The 17,323-nt window shown below is 37.1% G+C and overlaps 2 protein-coding genes across 3 annotated transcripts in view; both read right to left on the reverse strand.

Moving 5' to 3' along the window:
- Positions 1-377: 377 nt before the first annotated feature.
- Positions 378-12,385, reverse strand: LOC120633628 (E3 ubiquitin-protein ligase TRAIP-like). 2 transcript variants are annotated; one of them, XM_039903898.1, is made up of 9 exons: positions 12,263-12,385; positions 10,579-10,695; positions 9,613-9,825; positions 8,943-9,101; positions 6,710-6,811; positions 5,760-5,873; positions 3,580-3,754; positions 2,497-2,634; positions 378-1,614 (listed from the first exon to the last, which is right to left on the reverse strand). In XM_039903898.1, exons 1-9 carry the CDS (start codon positions 12,277-12,279, stop codon positions 1,285-1,287), a joined length of 1,365 nt encoding a protein of 454 aa, XP_039759832.1. In that variant the 5' UTR covers positions 12,280-12,385; the 3' UTR covers positions 378-1,284. The 2 variants fall into 2 exon arrangements, with proteins under 2 accessions (XP_039759832.1, XP_039759833.1); XM_039903899.1 differs by lacking the exon at positions 12,263-12,385 and adding an exon at positions 11,850-12,014.
- Positions 12,386-14,257: 1,872 nt separating this feature from the next.
- Positions 14,258-17,323, reverse strand: part of LOC120633729 (putative peptidyl-prolyl cis-trans isomerase dodo) — a 35,287-nt gene continuing 32,221 nt past the window's right edge. Inside the window, exons 4-6 of the mRNA XM_039904056.1 lie at positions 15,936-15,975; positions 15,435-15,638; positions 14,258-14,744 (exon numbers count right to left, since the gene is read on the reverse strand). Coding sequence (XP_039759990.1) covers positions 14,539-14,744; positions 15,435-15,638; positions 15,936-15,975 — 450 coding nt within the window. The 3' untranslated portion in view covers positions 14,258-14,538. The remainder of the gene's footprint in view (positions 14,745-15,434; positions 15,639-15,935; positions 15,976-17,323) is intronic.

Below are 17,323 nucleotides of genomic sequence, written 5' to 3' on the forward strand. Positions count from 1 at the left end.
CCATTCGCAGAGCGAGACCTGTGGCGTTTATTTATGCTTTGAGGCTTGTTGGGCCAATTGGCACTCGCTGGATACTTTCGAAGGAGTAAATCCAGTGTCAAAGGAGTGCCATAAAGAAATGTCCTTGCCGATAAAGATCCTAACCTAAAGATCTTGGAGACTGGATAGTTGGGGAGTTGGGAATTGCCGACCTGTTGATTGTTGCGTGATTCCGTTTAACAATATAAGATTTCGCTCATTTAAAATCAGGGGAAGTACTGTGCTGCTGGATGTGACAAAAATCTCTACCACTACTTATTATACTATATTCAATATTCTGTTATTTAATTTTTATTAAACATAATTCCATATGAAACATGTTAATAACAAAAACACACAATAGTTTATTATGTTTATTGTCTTAACAAAATCAGTCTTCAGTTTTATATTAACAATACATTAGAATTTATTTATACATTAAGTTAACACACTCACAGTTTGGTCTAGTTAAGTGTAAAGTCAATGCTGTTAACTCATCAAGTAAATAGAAATACTTTATATCATTACAATTTTGTCATTACAAAGCTGCTTAGCAGTATTTATACATAGGAGAATCACCAGTGACGTTAATACATTTCCATCAAATTTGGTCCAGCAATCCAAAAAAACCCAACCAAAATCAGAATTTTCGAAACTAAAATGTTTACAACTTTATAACTGACTTCCTTCAAAGTGGAGGTTTTTAACATAACTCGGAAAGGGTTTATTCAGAAATTGTGCCATTGAAATGTCATATAGTTCTGATGAAGAGTTCCAGACACAGACAACTTGTTTTCCTGGGATAAAAAGTAGCCCAAGGAACTCTCCGTCCTTTCACTAGCTTATGCCAAAAATCAAGTTGATTGGTTGCTATAAATGCTTTATTTTGCCTTAGTTAGGGCGTTAAGGAAGGACAAACAAACAAGCACTTCCGCGTTTATAATATTGAATTAAGGACGATTTATTGAAATTGGTAAGTATAACATTTGTTTTAGAAGTCGTTTCTTTTGTTAGAAAAAAATTCTATCTTGTCCTTTGACCGTGTCAAAGTTCGTATAACCTTATTATACGCCATACAAAAGACTAAACAAAGCCATAGCTTGAGCCGAATGCAATAAGAACTTGAAAGTCCTCTCGTACCGAAATACGTGAAATCAAATTAACGTGATCGGGGAAAAAAAATGGATATTTAAAAAAAAAAATCCACGCTCTATATTTGGCTTCTTTGTTTCAAATCTGTATATCGACAGATTAAATTATGCTTATCTACTTGTCTCTGATTTTCTCTAACATCTTTCCTATATCCTGACTCCCGACCGGGTTGGGTCGTTTCAACTTGTGTTTCGCTGAAAGCTTCGGTATGCAACTCTTGAAATTGGGTTTTGAGTTGGGCACTGGAAAGGTGTCCAGTTTCGAATGCCCGCCCAATCCGTCGTAGGAGATATTCAGTAGGGAGAGATTCGGGTCATTTTCTTGGGTGAAGTTGATTTTCGTCGGCTCCTTTTTTTGGAAAATACTTGTCGCTTGACTTTTGTTTGCTTCCGGTTTCTTTGTGATGGCATTTCTCACTGAGTTGAGGAGTGCGTATTCTGACGGCTGGGAATTAAAAAAATATTTATCTCTACAATGAATTATAGTCTGAGATCGTTTTTTTACGAATATCGACAACCGCTTTAGACTATTCAATCTACGATAACAATAAGCAGTATTGAAAATAATTGCTTAATAGTTATCACTCATAAAAAAAAATTAAACATGGGCATCAGGCAAAGATCATTGACCATACAGCCTATATGCAATAGACTAAGAACATAAACTCCGCAAGCTATGAGATGTCAAACACTTTACTTTTTGATCGTACATTTTTAATTCACATAATCTTTAATTGACAGCCGAGTGAGTCCGAAGCCTTGGGTTTGATTCCCACAATTGGAACATGTTTGTGTGATGAAAATGAATGTTTTTCAGTGTCTGGGTGTTTATCTGTTTATTATATGTAACTATGTATATCATATTTATAAAAAAAAATCAGCTATCTTATCATCTCACAAGCTATGCTTATTTTAGGGCTAGATGGCTATGTGTGTATTAATATTAATAATAATAATAATAATCTCTTTATTAAGACAACTAAGGTCCACCTTTGTTAGTAATACAACTTAAACGACTATGTTAGTATAAAATTAATTATATTATATTATAGGATAAATTCAAGACAGTTTGATTCACCGTACAAGCACCGACATGAAGTGTTGCAAGATATACTGTCGTAGTATATTTATTTATTTAATTATTAGACCAATCAACAATCTTTTAGTGTCTTTATGAATAATTAGAATCAAACAAAGAAAATAAACAATGTTGATTTGAATTTGATATCTTATAGCGTCCATGAGATAAGTTTTGTCATTGAAGACCAAAACAAATTGATAGCTGACTGTCTAGTGGTAAAGAGGTCAGTTTAATAATAAAGCATACCTTCAGGTTTTTATCCGACAAGGGTTTAGCGGGGTTCGCGTGTTGCGAGGCGAGGTTCAACGCGGAGAGTGCCAAGCTACTCTGCTGTAGACGCAAGTACGGCGATTCTGCGTTCTCTATCTTATCAACCATCGTGTTCTGTAACAAATTAACGCTATTGGGTTATTTCATTATCATCATCATCACACCAACCAATTACGGGCCCACTACAGGGCACGGGTCTCCTCCCATAATGAGAAGGGTTTAAGGCTGTAGTCCACCACGCTGCCCCAGTCCGGATTGGTGGGCTCAACACACCTTCTTAGAACATTATGTAGAACTCTCAGGCATGCTGGTTTTCTCACGATGTTTTCCTTCACCGTTGAAGCAAGTGATATTTTAATTGCTTAAAACGCAATCGCGACCCCAAAAGTTTATGAGCTAGCAACATTCCGGGGGTGTTAAGTGAGACTTGCGCGGACGTTTTCACTGTTTTTGGACACAATGCACTGCATGCAATAATGGCTGAATGAGGATTCTGTATGTTCTTAACTCTGTTGTATTTTCCATTAAATATTTGTCAGTACACGAAGCTCACGAGTTAGGAAATTGGCGGTGTCAAACAACGTGCCTCGGAGAACACGTCAGCCGCCGGTCCGGCTGTTATCACTTTGTGGTAATAGTTAAAGCCCACCAACCCGCAATTAAGCAGCGTGCTGGGTCTACGCTCTAAAACTGTCTCTTTTTTTATTCCACTACAAGTTAGCCCTTGACTGCCATCTCATCTGGTGGTACGTCATGATGCAGTCTAAGATGGAAGCGGGCTAACCTGTAATCTCCTAAGAGATATCCTGAGAGAGCCTATGCATAGCAGTGGGACGTTAATAGGCTGCGGATGATGATGATGACCTATGAAAGTGCTCTTAAAAAAAAAAAGTTCACTATTCATAAAACCTCATAACTACTAGTGCCATGTGAGCATTTCATGTTATTGTTAAATCACAAGTTCTATCTGTGCAAAACTTGTGATTTAACAATAACATGTGAAAAATAGGGTAGGCATTGCTTTTGTGCATGTATGAAGTGCGCGCCACTGGTACTCACGAAGCTGTTATTGCAGCTGTCGGTGAGGAGTACGGCCGCGTTGAGGTCCTGCCTCATCTTTTTCGCCGACGACGGAGACTCCTCGGCGAGGGAGCTCTCGAGGACGTCGGACTTGCGTTTCTGCTGCAGACCTCTGTACTTGCGGTGCAACAACGAGAGCTTCTCTTCCGCAGATCTGTGGCAAGAAGTAATCTATACAACGTGTAAATGAAAACCTAAATAATATGACCTCACAGAACACTATGTACTGTGAGTTTAGTGGTACACTATGTACTGTCTCTGAGAGTTATCTGAAGGCCGACTGGCGCAGTGGGTAGCGACCCTGCTTTCTGAGTCCTGCCGTGGGTTCGATTCCCACAACTGGAAAATGTTTGTGTGATGCACATGATTGTTTTTCAGTGTTTGGGTGCTTATATATATATTATAAGTTTTTCTGTGTATTATATTCATAAAATATTCATCGACTTTCTAAGTACCCATAACACAAGCTACGCTTACTTTGGGGCTAGATGGCGACGTGTGTATTGTCGTAGTATATTTATTTATTTATTTATCTGTGAAACCGAAAACCTAATAGTTTTTGAATAAACCAATGCAATAGTTTTAAAAAATCAGATACAAACATGCAAAACATCACATGCAAAATTAAAATCAAGTGACAGCCTGTCACTTGATTAGGTTTACGCCTATGCACGTGTTGGTCTTTAATATTCAATAGGGTTGTCAAAAGTAAACACTTAGAATGTTTTGAATTACTTTGTATGGAAAAAAAAATATGCTTCTTTTGATTTAATATTTTTACAAGGTGATTCCTTACGACATATACTTATGCACCCTTTAACATTATTTCGTAATTCGGTTACACGTTGTATATTCGATGAGCGACGGCTATTTGGCCGTACATACGACCGATGGCGCAGTGGGCAGTGAGTTCTTTCTGAGCCCATGTGGGTTCGATTCCCACAACTGTAAAATAATAAATAAATAATAATAAATATACTACGACAATACACACATCGCCACCTAGCCCCAAAGTAAGCGTAGCTTGTGTTATGGGTACTAAGATGACTGATGAATATTTTTATGAATTATATATACATAAATACTTAGAAAATACATATAAACACCCAGACACTGAAAAACACTTATTGCTCATCACACAAACATTTTCCATTTTTCAATGAATGTTTTTCAGTGTGTGGTTGTTTATCTGTATATTATAAGTATTTGAGTATAGACCGTGTATAGTGTATACATCGTGTGGTGATGACAGATCAGAATACAGTTGGCACCACCCCTACTCATCCCGGTGGTGTCGTACGAGGCGACTAAATGTATAAAACGGAGTCCGGGCAGCAGCTCTGTGCTACTACTACCGTCCATTTTGATCACCAACCCGTCTGCCAAGCGTGGTGATTATGGAGCTGGGGAGAGGACATTAGACCAGCAGTGGACTGAAGTAAATAGATTGTTGATGATGTATATCTTCTATCTATATATATAAAAGAGAAAGTGTGTGGGTATGTTCCGTATAGGCCTTGAAACGGCTGGACCGATTTCAATGAAACTTTCAGGGAATCTCCGGATTGACCTGGCGAGTAATCCTGTAAGTTTGGTCACGATCGCAGCACTCCTATTTTTAACCTGTCAAATACAGCTTTTATTTACTATGATGATATTCTATTGTTGGGTGTACATGGGTGTAGATAATGATCATCACCCGCTCGAGAAGTGAATGAATACGGCGACAAATAAATGATTTAATATATTATAAGACTTAAATTAAAAATTTAATGATGTAAGTTTATTGTTTAAATAAAATAAAGCAAAATCTAGCCCGGCGAAGCGGGCTGGGTACGCTAGTAATTCATAAAAATATTCATCAGTCATCTTAGTAACCATAACACAAGGTTAGATGGCGATGTGTGTAGTGTCGTAGTATATTTATTTATTTATATTAGCCTTCCCTTATTAGAGAATTCGGCTTCCCTTTCGCCGAGTTGGATTTCTGGCACGAACCTCTAGTTGAAAGGAATTCGAATGTTCGTTTTAATAAATTTTATACCACGGAGAACGAAAATAGCGTGACAAAACCAGCATGTCTCACGCCAGTTAGGACTGCAAGTCATTGACTGTAAATAAATACATCTAATTCGACGTAATTGAAATGCATATCTCACGCTAGTTTGGCCTGCAAGTCAGCAACGATGCTCTTCTCCGCTGCAAGTTTCTGCTTGGTCACTTGCAGTCTGTCTCGGGTGTCGTTCTTTTTGCTCTCCGACTCGCATAATGCGCTGGGAAATAACAAATAAATGTACGCCCACCAACCCTCTGTGAAGTTTAAGCTTTTTAACCCTATGCTATTAGCCTAGCTGTGGCACCCCAATGCGAGTTATAAAAAAACTTTAGGGTAGTTTTATGTATATATACAGTGTAGGCTAGTATCGTCATAAAATCATTATTCCATTTTTTTACCCTAGGTTAATAAGCCATTGGCTGCAATCTCACCTGGTGGTAAGTGATGATGATGTCTAAGATGGCAACAGGCAAATCCAGAAACTACAAATTTTCAATAAGAAAATACGATATTGATGATTTCTCTCTTTTAACCCGTTGTTGGAATATTGTACAACTTCAATTTTCATCCCCTCGATTCTTCTATGATTTCCATTTTTAAAATAAAATATTAGATTTTAAGTAATAATAATTAATAATGGTAATAAATACTTTTATTGCAGGCCCACATGACACCAGTTGTTGTATGTATGTAATAAAGATAAGCAAATAAAGACCCTGATAATATAACTTTTTAAAAATTAACATTAAACAAAAAAAAAATCTTAAAAATTGCATTAAAAAAAAATTAATACTAAATAAATATCAGGCTACAATTACAATTTTAAAAAACAAAAAATGCAACCAATGCCGAAAGGCGACATCCATCCAAGTGCTCTCAAGGAGAATCTCATTACTAGAGCGACGTAATCGTAAAAGCGTATGAATGAATGAATGAATGAATGAACTTTTATTGCACACCACAAAAAAGTACATAGAAAAAAAAATTAAGTGTATGTGACAAGATTAACAAGAAAAATTCATGTAACATACTACTTATTACTTATTACTTTACCGTTTCAGAGCAGTTGCGAATGTGGCGACAGTCCGAACATCCGAGTAGCCCTCCAACATTAGTTCCACTTCCTCACTTGTGGCGTTCAATACTTTCTGAAGACTGAAAGGCAAAATTATTTTAATAATAAAAAAATTGTGAGCCGTCACGGGACGCCTGTCAGATGTGAAACATCGAAATTATTTTGTACAGGGAATAGGAACAAAAGTACAGATTATGACAGGAACTAAATATGACATGATAAAAAAATACAATATTACGAATTTTCTCCAGAAAATTTCTTGATGTACAAAATGTTTTAATTCAAAAATTTCTTTAAAAAGGTGACAACTCAAGTATTTTCATCGACGTATAGTACATATATTCTACGATACAGCGTGGCGATTCGTCGCCACGGCCTGTGTCGCCACGCCAAAAATCAGGTTTACCCTCCGCCTATAGATATTTCACATGAAAAACATTATTAAAGATTTATAAAAAAAAACATCCACTCTCCGCTGGTGGGGCTTTTGAATGTACAAGCAACCGGCAGTCAGGGCTCCAGAGTGAGGAACCTTCTCACAGTACGCACCGTTTCAAGGAATACTACCTTCTGTATCCGACCCTTGATCTAACACGAAGACCTTGACCAAAGCGAAGCGAAAGCTTCTTAAGATTTTGGTCGAAGCTTTTCGTGAGAAGACCATTGAGTGAAACGACTAATTTATTATTATTACAGCTTTATAGTCCCACCCATTTACAATTGTTTAGTATACATTTAAAACTCAACACCCAACTGGGCCCGACCATTTTGTGATTTGATAACTCCTTGTCTTTGTACCTTGCCTGCCTTGTATATGTCCTACACATCTGCATCATCTTTTATGGTACATCTTTTGTGCATGTCATATGAACTCATAATAGGCCCACTACAGGGCACGGGTCTCCTCCCACAATGAAATGGGGTTAAGGCCGTAGTCCACCTCAATGGTCCAATGAGGATCAGTCTTGGAAAAATGGTCCTATGTAATAAACACTTCATAGGACCAATTCTATAGTAAGCTCTTCACAAGACTTATGTGACTTATGTGTTATGACGGCCGATTGGCGCACTGTGCAGCGATTCTGCTTTCTGAGTCCAAGGCCGTGGGTTCGATTCCCACAACTGGAAAATGTTTGTGTGATGAACATGAATGTTTTCAGTGTCTGGGTGTTTATTTATATGTTACTAGCGGACCCCAGCGCCATCTGTCGGGCTAATTTGTGAATCTAAACCATCAAGGGTGCCACCCAAACGTATACCAAAAACTTCATTAAAATCGGTCCAGCCGTCTAGGAGAAACACACAAGAAATATATATATATAAAGATAAGTATTTATGTAGGTATAATATTCATAAAATTATTAATCAGTTATCTTAGTACCCATAACACAAGCTACGCTTACTTTGGGACTAGATGTGTGTATTGTCGTAGTATATAAATATTTTTTTTATTAAGTATGTAAATGAAGGCAATTAATTGATAAATAAATAATTATAAAATAACAGCCTGTGAGTCACAAATCATTGATTCTAAATTCAAAAAAGCCCTTAAACAGTCTACTGTTTAGATTTTACCCGTATAGTATCTTTGAAGCATTCTCCTTTTTACCATTGAGTTAAGAACATACAGAATCCCCGATCAGCCATTATTGTATGCAGTGTATTGTCCAAAAACAGTGAAAACGCCCCGCGAACTTCTTACATTACACCCGCGGAATGTTGCTAGCTCAACTTTTTCCCATTTTATGTTGAACGTTTAGAAAGATTATAGGTATAATAATTACTCTCTCCCGACAACGAGGGGTGACCTCCCTGGCGCAACGGTGAGCATTGTAAATTAAAGTAGGAGGTTTTGGGAGGCAATTTTGGAATTTATAATTTCTGAATTATCTCTGGTCTGGTCTGGTGGCAGGCCGTGGCTAGTTACCACCCTACCGACCAAGCCGAGCCGCTAAGCGATTTAGTATTCCGGTGCGATGTCGCGAAAAAGCCGATTCGGGGTATGACTACCATACTCCCTAACAGGATAGCCCCAGATGAGATCAAGGGCTAACTTGTAGTGGAATAAAAAAAAAACACTCTCAACTCCTAAATGGTATGAAGTGACTAACAGTTTTTTTGAGGCACCATTCTAAAGTGGATTGGTTTTGGATGCTTCAATATAAGTTGTGTACACGGTTTCTGTATGTTCTAAATTCTGTGTATTTTTACCCGTTTAATGTTCTCATGTTTTTCTTTAAGCCTTCGTTCTCATCCTTTAAATTCTCGACCACTGTGATCTCCATCTTCAAATACTTGAGTTGTTCCTTCATTGCTGCGATGGCGGTTTCTCGGCTCTCCAGCTGCTTTTCAGATGTCTTTAACTGAGTCCTGAAATGGAATTTTTTCAGTTCTTTGACCTCATCTTTTTTTTTGTTATAATACCTGTTAAAGCTCTTACACTAAATGCTTTTATATGATATGTAATTTTTAGGAAAATATCCTAGAACGTAAGTCCGTCAAATCTATTGGCTGTATTTATCCATGCATGTCTAACAGGTTAGCCCGCTACCCTCTTAGACTGCATCATCACCTACCATCAGTAGCCTTAGTCCAAGATTTGCTCGCTGTCAATCCTGAGGTCGTTTTCGAGTATTAAACTCTGTATCGTTAAAGTATAATTCACCTTATTTTAATAGGCTTAGAGTCGCAAATTCTGTACTTTTGACTTGTTTTACAAACGTTTTGCCCGAGCAATTGCAAATAAAGGCAAATTTAAGCTTTAATAGAATGCGAAAAAGATGCATTTTATTCTGATGTTGCGAGCAAATTTAGTAGTAAGGCTACAGGTGAGATTGCAGTCAAGGGCTAACTAGACCTAGTAGTGGAATGGAATACTTACATTACTTTGGCCAGTTGCGCCTCCGCTTTTGCGCATTTTTCGACGTTTTCCTTGCAGGTGGCGTGAGACTGCCTAAGCTGCAGAAGTGCGTCATCCAGGCGGCTCTGAAGCGTTATGACGTCATCGACCTCGGTCTCGCTGGAGATGGTCGGAAACAGCCGGTACAAACCCGATTCTGTCACTTTGTTGCGGCATTGAGGGCACGACTTTGATCTGCAATGATCAACTAACTTTTTTCAGTTTTACGTGACTGTGTTAGTGGTGCGTGTGTGTGTGTTGTGTATGTTTGTGTGTGTGTGTGTGTCTGACTATGTAAAGCATTGTATTTCACGAACGGATGAAACGATTTTGATTTTACTTTTTTTGTTTGAAAGGTTCTTAGCTATGTTTGATGAAAATTGGCCAAGATGACCGCCGCAGCAAGATGTCTAATAACATGTTTTTTTTCACAACTCCATCAATATGGGTATCAAATAAAAGGACTTGACTAGTAGAATAATGTACCTACACTATATTGAAAGTGGAGGTTTTTAGAATTTTAAATTTATACATTTATTTTTGAGATGATTATGTCTTATAACTCGATGATAGCCGGTTGCAGGCACGAAAAAGCATGACTCACTGTCACGTTCCACCTGAGTCAAGCAATGGAAACGATCGGCCTAAGACACATCTATCTCTCGACTATTCAACATAATTATTGTATTGATACAATATATATATATATATCATGGAGATATGACTTGTAATTTAAAGTGCCAAAGTGTGCCTGTTTGTTTATTTGTTACGTATGTTGATCTGGCACCTCATTTGGCACATATTATATAGCTTGCACCCTGGAGATAGACATAGGGTACTATTTATCTCATGTTAAAATGATATTGTAAAAAAATTAATGCATTTTAGGTCACTTTCAGCCTGTACTGTAATGAAACTATAAATGTCATTAACATACAGCTTATATACCTTTCTATCCATTTTGATAGGCAGTTATGATGAAATATATGACCACATTTTGTTACAATTAAGTTATCTGCTTGATTCACCAGGTCACTGCAGATTGTGCATAGAATATGCATTATGCTGAAACAAGTATTAAATCATTTTAATTAAATTAATTTGGAATGTCAACTATTGTGAGTAAAGTTCATTTTTACTGTTTCATAGATGGCAGAACTCTCATTAATTTTCGTCAGAGATTCCCCAACTAGTTTGGAACCATTTGGGATCTTAGTCATGAGAGTATTATAGAGTATAATATGTCTATTTGACATAAATATGAGTATATTTAACAGCCGACTAGCGCAGTGGGCAACAACCCTGCTTTTTTGAGTCCCAGGCAGTGAGTTTGATTCCCACAACTGGAAAATGTTTGTGTGACGAACATGATTGTGTCCGGGTGTTTATCTGTATATAATAAGTATTTATGTGTTTTATATTCATGAAAATATTCAGCTATCTTGGTACCCATAACACAAGCTACGCTCATTTTGGGGCTAGATGGCGATGTGTGTATTGTCGTAGTATATATTTATTTATTTATTTAATATGTGAGTTCAGTCTTCTATGTGCAGTATAATATTCCAACGGTAACAATAACATTAAAAAAGGCAATCCTCAACATGTACTACATTGTGTTGCCAACTTTTAAAGAAATAGATTCATCTGATTTTAGATAGGTAAATGAGTAGGTAAAGAATTGTATTTTTTTCTATAGTAATAATTTGGCCCTCCCAATGGTAATTGTTAACCATCAACAGAGCAACACTTAAAAAGGCATGCAAGGAGCACATCCCGCAAAATGCTACCCTGTGTCAATCAATTTAATGTGTTGACGGCAAACAAATCCCTTGGCGTTTCAACAATGCTGCTTAGCTGTAGAAATAATCATGGCAGTAGAAGTAGTAGTAGTCTGTTTAATAATCTAAACATTCTTAATCTAGTTATAAACGAGTCTGATAGTGGAGAAACTTCTGATGCTTTAGAAGCAAAAAATTGTTGAAGAACATCAGTTTTTATCATTAAAGGCAAAGATTTATTGTTTCATGTTTTCTTTTTCCTATAGTCCGGTTGTATTTAGAACTTGGAAATAGTTTCAGAGTAATGAGAATTTTTAGGCAAAGAACCAAATACCTAACCATTTTTAACCCGACCTGGGAATTCAATTGAGAATCTCATTGGGCTACTTACTAAAAAAAGATCCATTAAGCCACTTAAATTATCAACTTGAGCCTTACCCTCAAATCGTTGATCCGATTTTTATCTATGATTGATAATATATTGATTAATATGTATTGTTTTACAACGTTTGATTATTTGCTTTATTTACGAGACATTGTAAAAAAAGTAAAATTCACAATGTTTCTTCTTCTTTTGATTTATGGCTTTTCGTAGTGCCAAAACAGCACAATGTACTTTGCCAGTGTCAAGTAGCTTGGAAAAGGCACGAACTAGAGTGGTCAGTAAAGAAAAAGAAATGTCTATTTCATAACTTCGACCTGCAATAGTAGTTGTTAGTGAAATGAACTAAGTACGCATGAATTTAAAAATCATTTGAAGATAAAATAGAATTCAAATTTTATATCCAAAATATAAAAATCATAGTTTTAATTTGTTAATTTTAATAAATTTGCATAGATATTTAACATACCGACTATACACTGACATTAACACACACTCGGCATTTAAGGGACGAGGAATTTTAGAAGGAAGTATATCATACAGATTAAAGGGTAATTTCGGGCTCACAATGTTTATGTACCGGTTTTTGTGTAGCCGTCAATGTAACTGTCAAAGTCAAAATTTCACCTCAGAAAATGTACAGGAAATAAATGTCACTGCCATAAAAAGCAATGCAAGTGCCATAGATTAAAGATCAGTCGTTATTGTAAGAAGATACTCACAATATTTTTAGTGTTAATATTCCCTTTCATTCATTGGGAGTATGGAGGGTAGAGGTAAGGAGAGTCATCTTATATGGGAGAAAAGTTGAAAAAGTGTCCAGTGTATGCGCTAAATAACAGTTCAGTTCAGTTCAAAAATCCTCCACAATGGCGCTGGTGGATGCACAGGGTATGGTATGAATGTAGCAATCGTAGATGAATTGAAGTATGCCGAGTTAAAAAATTTAATGTCATTATCGACTAAAGTAGTTAATTATTGAGAATTTCAACAACTTACGTTGTACAAAATATTGTAGTAAATATAACCTTACTTCCTTGTATCTCCATACTTCCTTGTTTATTTTTCAAGCCTACTCTAACAATATTTATATTTGGCGCTTCTTTTAAGAGTTACCCTGATGCAAATGTGGCGCCATCCTAATTTAATACATTTTGACGACACTTTTTCATATACACAGATGACTCTCCTTACCTCTACCCTCCATAATTGGGGGGCAAGAATTATTAATGTAAAAGACTTCATAGTTCATTTAAAATTTTTGCGTTATCTTACTTATAGTAATTAAACATTTTAAAATTTTAATGGTCTAAACATTTTGAGACCGCAATTTAAACTGAATTGTTCACGATTGACGAAATGTTAATTTGAGAAATGTACCTACCTAACTAACTACTTGTTCCTTCGAAGATTTAGTAAGTAGATAGCTACTTACTAAATCTTCGAATTTTCTTCGTTCAGTATAGACTAAGAGTAGTCATTATACGAATGTCAAATGACATTGTGAGATGGTGATAACAAAAAAAAAAAAACCCGGCTAAGTTGTGGGCTTCTTCTTAGACCAGGACGCGTTTGGAACCCTCGTAGCTTTAGTTTTATGTTTACGAATGTGGTTATCGCCATCATCTCACTACCGTGTAATTATTATGTACGCATCTTTGGGGTAATTCGGGATATTTTTCTTCTGAATTTTCTCTGGCATGACTAGAGTACCACTCTACCTATGGAGACGTGTCGCTAAACAATTTAGCATTCGGGTACGATGTCGCGTACAGACCCACTAGGGGTACCTATAGGTTTAATATAACTATCATACCTCTGAACAGGTTAGCCCATTAACAAATTAGTTTGCGTTATCACTAGGCGAGTTTGCAGTCAAGGGATAACTTGTAGTGGAATAATAAAATAAATCAACTCTGTGTGTGATTATATTCTGTTTATAAATGATACGATTCTGAGGTACGAGTAACTTATATACAAAAATACAACCGAATTGATACCGGCTCCATTTTTGTAAGTCGGTTAAAAAGCAGATCGTAGACTATGCATTACTGTATCTACCAACATGCTTTAAATCCCCTATAAAAGCTTCTAAAACAGTTCGCTTATTGTTACTATTAAAACACCCAATTTCCTAATAACCATTTTATCATCCGAGCAGATTTTCTAATGTTGTACTAAACTTCGTATTAATGTTAATAACACTACTTTATTCTGCGCAAAGTTTTTCTGTGCATTGTATATGTAAAAAAAGAACATTGTCATACACGCGCGTATCCTGCTGAACGCTGCGCGCAAATCCCTGCCATTTTTCTTCGATATATTTATTATTTTGTTAACAAAAAAATGAGCGATTAAAGTGGTAAATATAAATACTTCACCGAGTAGGTAGGTACATATGCATCGGAATCTTCCTACATATTCAAGTGAATTTGATAATTACACTATACAAAATAAATAATAATTATTTTATTAATACTTAGTTTATTTGTATAAATTTTTAATTTGGATAACATTAGGTAAACTATAGGACTGGCTGTTTTTAACGTTAAGCTAACTTGAAGCTAACTGTATTAGAACATTTTATACAATCTAAATTCCTCAGATTATTTATAATGTTCTCAAACGCGTGTTAAGTGTGCTAATCCGCACTTGGCCAGCATTGTGGACTACGGCCGGAAACCCAAAAAAAATCAGCCAAAAGCAGCGGAAAACGATTACATAAAACTACTACTAGAAACAATTTTATTTTGACTCAATGTCAATTTCATCCATCTTCATTTTCGCTGTCCTCAGTTCTTGAAGCAGGTCCTTCACTAGCGACTTGTCTATAATCAGGTTTGAAGTCTTTTGTTCCCCGGTGAATACCTCGTCGCAGATCAGCGACAGAGTGACCGTGTCGACTGTGCCCTCGGGGCCTGGGGCCGTCTTCACGTCGGTCAGTTTGTTTACTGGAAACCAAACATGAATTAGCAAACTGGCCAGCTTTATCCACAGTCGCATATTTGAGAGAATAGAACTACGTATAATCCTTAACTTCTACCAAGCAAATTGTAGCAATCCATGATCTTTGAATGACGATGAATCACGATGTGCTGATGTCTAGAAAACATCTCGCCCATTTTTTTGCGAGTGGGTTTCAATAACCAGTGGGTTTCAATACCCAAGCAGGTCTTTCCCTACTTTTATCCGCTGCAAGAAAACCTGGCGTGATATTTTCGAATATAAACGACCAAGTTATCACCTTACCTAACTGACTGGATGGAGTGTGGTTCCTATCATGGACTTCGTAGAGACTTCGTAGACTGCGCGGAGTCGGTACTGCCAATACAAACAGGTCTCTCACCAGCTCAATCTGCTGCAAGGATATATGGCAAGTCGGATGCAAGTAGCAATGGCCAAGTTATTACCTTACGTTACCAGCTGATTATGGCCACTCATCTGGTCTTTAGAAAGTCCCATTGCTTTCATCTGTGCCTCGGTAGTCTTTCTCTTGGCTAGATGAATGTGAGTAGAAACGACTAAGTTATCGTATTACCTTACTGTCCAGAATGTAGTTTAGTTGGACTTAGCATTACTATCTATTGATATACACCTATCTCTTCACCCAAAATTTCCTCATTAGTTAACGGAACACTTACCCATAAACCCATTGGTCTTGATCTGTGCCTCGTAAGCCTCCCTTCCGGTCTCCGCGGCGTCAGCCAGGGCAGAGGCGTGTGCTCGGGGCACTCCCAGCACGAGCAGATCTCTCGCAAGCTGGACGCCGCTGCAGCCACATCTGTGTGCCTGTTTCAACGTCCATCGGAGCACGGCGGCTGCGCGAGCGCATTCCTCGCGCGATGCTGGTGACAACGTTTTTACAATGAACTTTTTTCACTAGTTTAAAAGTGGTAATAGCCTAGTGGATAGGGCTCTGGCTCCCCCTTCTGGGGGACCCAGTGGAAACCTTACTTTTCGAAGGTCTGTGCGTTTCAAGCACGAAACATAGCGAGGAGGAACTTGAGAGTTCTCCATAATGTTATCAAAGGCTAGCGTGGTGGTAGTAACCTGATATGCTTGCTTGGTACCATCTTATAATGCACAGAAACAGGTGGGATTGCAGTGCAATGTTAACTTGTAGTGGAAAAATAAATACTTACATAAGCTGGTGTCCTTCAGTATTTCCATGATGCCATCATCCTGAAAAGTAAAAAAATCGGCTAAGTGCATATTGGACTTGCATAAAGAGGGTTCCGTACATAGGTGCCATATAAAAAATCCCATTATCATTAGTACGATTGTGAATCGAAAACGTAGCTTTGTTTTCGTTTTAATTTTCAACTTTTTTTAATTTAATTATTTGTTGAAGCGGTAGTAGACAAAAAGTTTAAGGTAAACGGCGTTACAATAAAATAATTCACAGACAAATCGTCCCGTCTAAACCACGGAGCAAAGTCGATTACTTATCCAGTTACCTAATTGGTTAAGAGTTGTCAAATCAGTAACGTTGCTATAACATCCTCTTCCTCAGCTAATTACTGGCCCACTACTGGCCACGAGTGTCCTCTTATAGGAGAGAGGCATTGGTGACGTTAAGCCATAGATGATAACCATCCCGCATTGCAGCAGCGTGGTGGGTTGTAGACCACCACCCTACAACCTCTTAAAATGTTCTATGACGTTGTCCATTAACATATTGTAGATGTGCATTCTTTACCCATTGAACTTTGTACAAATAAATAATAAAATATTTGCTCGTAATGTCAAGGTAAAAGCTTTTATTTTCTATGTATCTATGATAAAAAAAATCTTCCGTGCGTGTACCAAAATAAAACACATTTTTTAAATTATTGGGTATCTGTATTTTAGTCTTTGACATTAGCTGAATCACCGAAACTTCTGGATTTATTTTAAGGGGACTTTTACAGGGTTTAGCAAATTATGCTTCTGTTACTACGGAAAACTATCCCACAAGTGTCGAAATGACAGTTGAAAGAATGTATTAGAGTCATATGATTTCAAAGTTAGCGATATAAAAAAGAAGGTCTCTCTTAGTTTGTTGGTTTACACTAAGACAGAGTTTCTCTTAAATCTACAATTAAGGCTTAAACCGGGAATTAGAAGAAGAAATGTGAAAAATAATGAAAGAAAGTCCTATGTTTTTGAAGCCAGGGCCTTTAAACCAGCATAGTTTCAAAAAGCTTTTTTTTAAACCCTCTAGTCTAGACTACTATCTAGGTACTCTCTATAGGACATATCTTTATATATATATTTCTTGTGTGAGTGTGTATGTCACTGAACTCCTCCTAAACGGCTGGACCGATTTCAGTGAATTTTTTGGTATGCTTTTGGGTGGCACCCTGGATGATTTAGATGCACAAACCAGCCCGACAGATGGCGCTGGGGTCCGCTAGTAAGTTTATATTTATGAGAATACTAGTTGTACCCAGCCACGTTTCGTTGTGGCACATTTTTACGGAATGGTTGAGAAATGAGAAACAAAACAAAGAATACATTACATATAAGTTTAATATTGCAATATTTGTGG

The sequence above is a fragment of the Pararge aegeria genome, chromosome 22 (assembly GCF_905163445.1).
Source record: "Pararge aegeria chromosome 22, ilParAegt1.1, whole genome shotgun sequence".
NCBI lineage: Eukaryota > Metazoa > Arthropoda > Insecta > Lepidoptera > Nymphalidae > Pararge > Pararge aegeria.

Coding starts and splice junctions, on each gene's coding strand:
- LOC120633628 (XM_039903898.1), bottom strand. Junction 5,874..6,709: donor TTCGCAACTGCTCTGAAACG/GTAAAGTAATAA, acceptor GTTATTTCCCAG/CGCATTATGCGAGTCGGAGA. Junction 3,755..5,759: donor GACTTGCAGGCCAAACTAGC/GTGAGATATGCA, acceptor TTCTTGCCACAG/ATCTGCGGAAGAGAAGCTCT.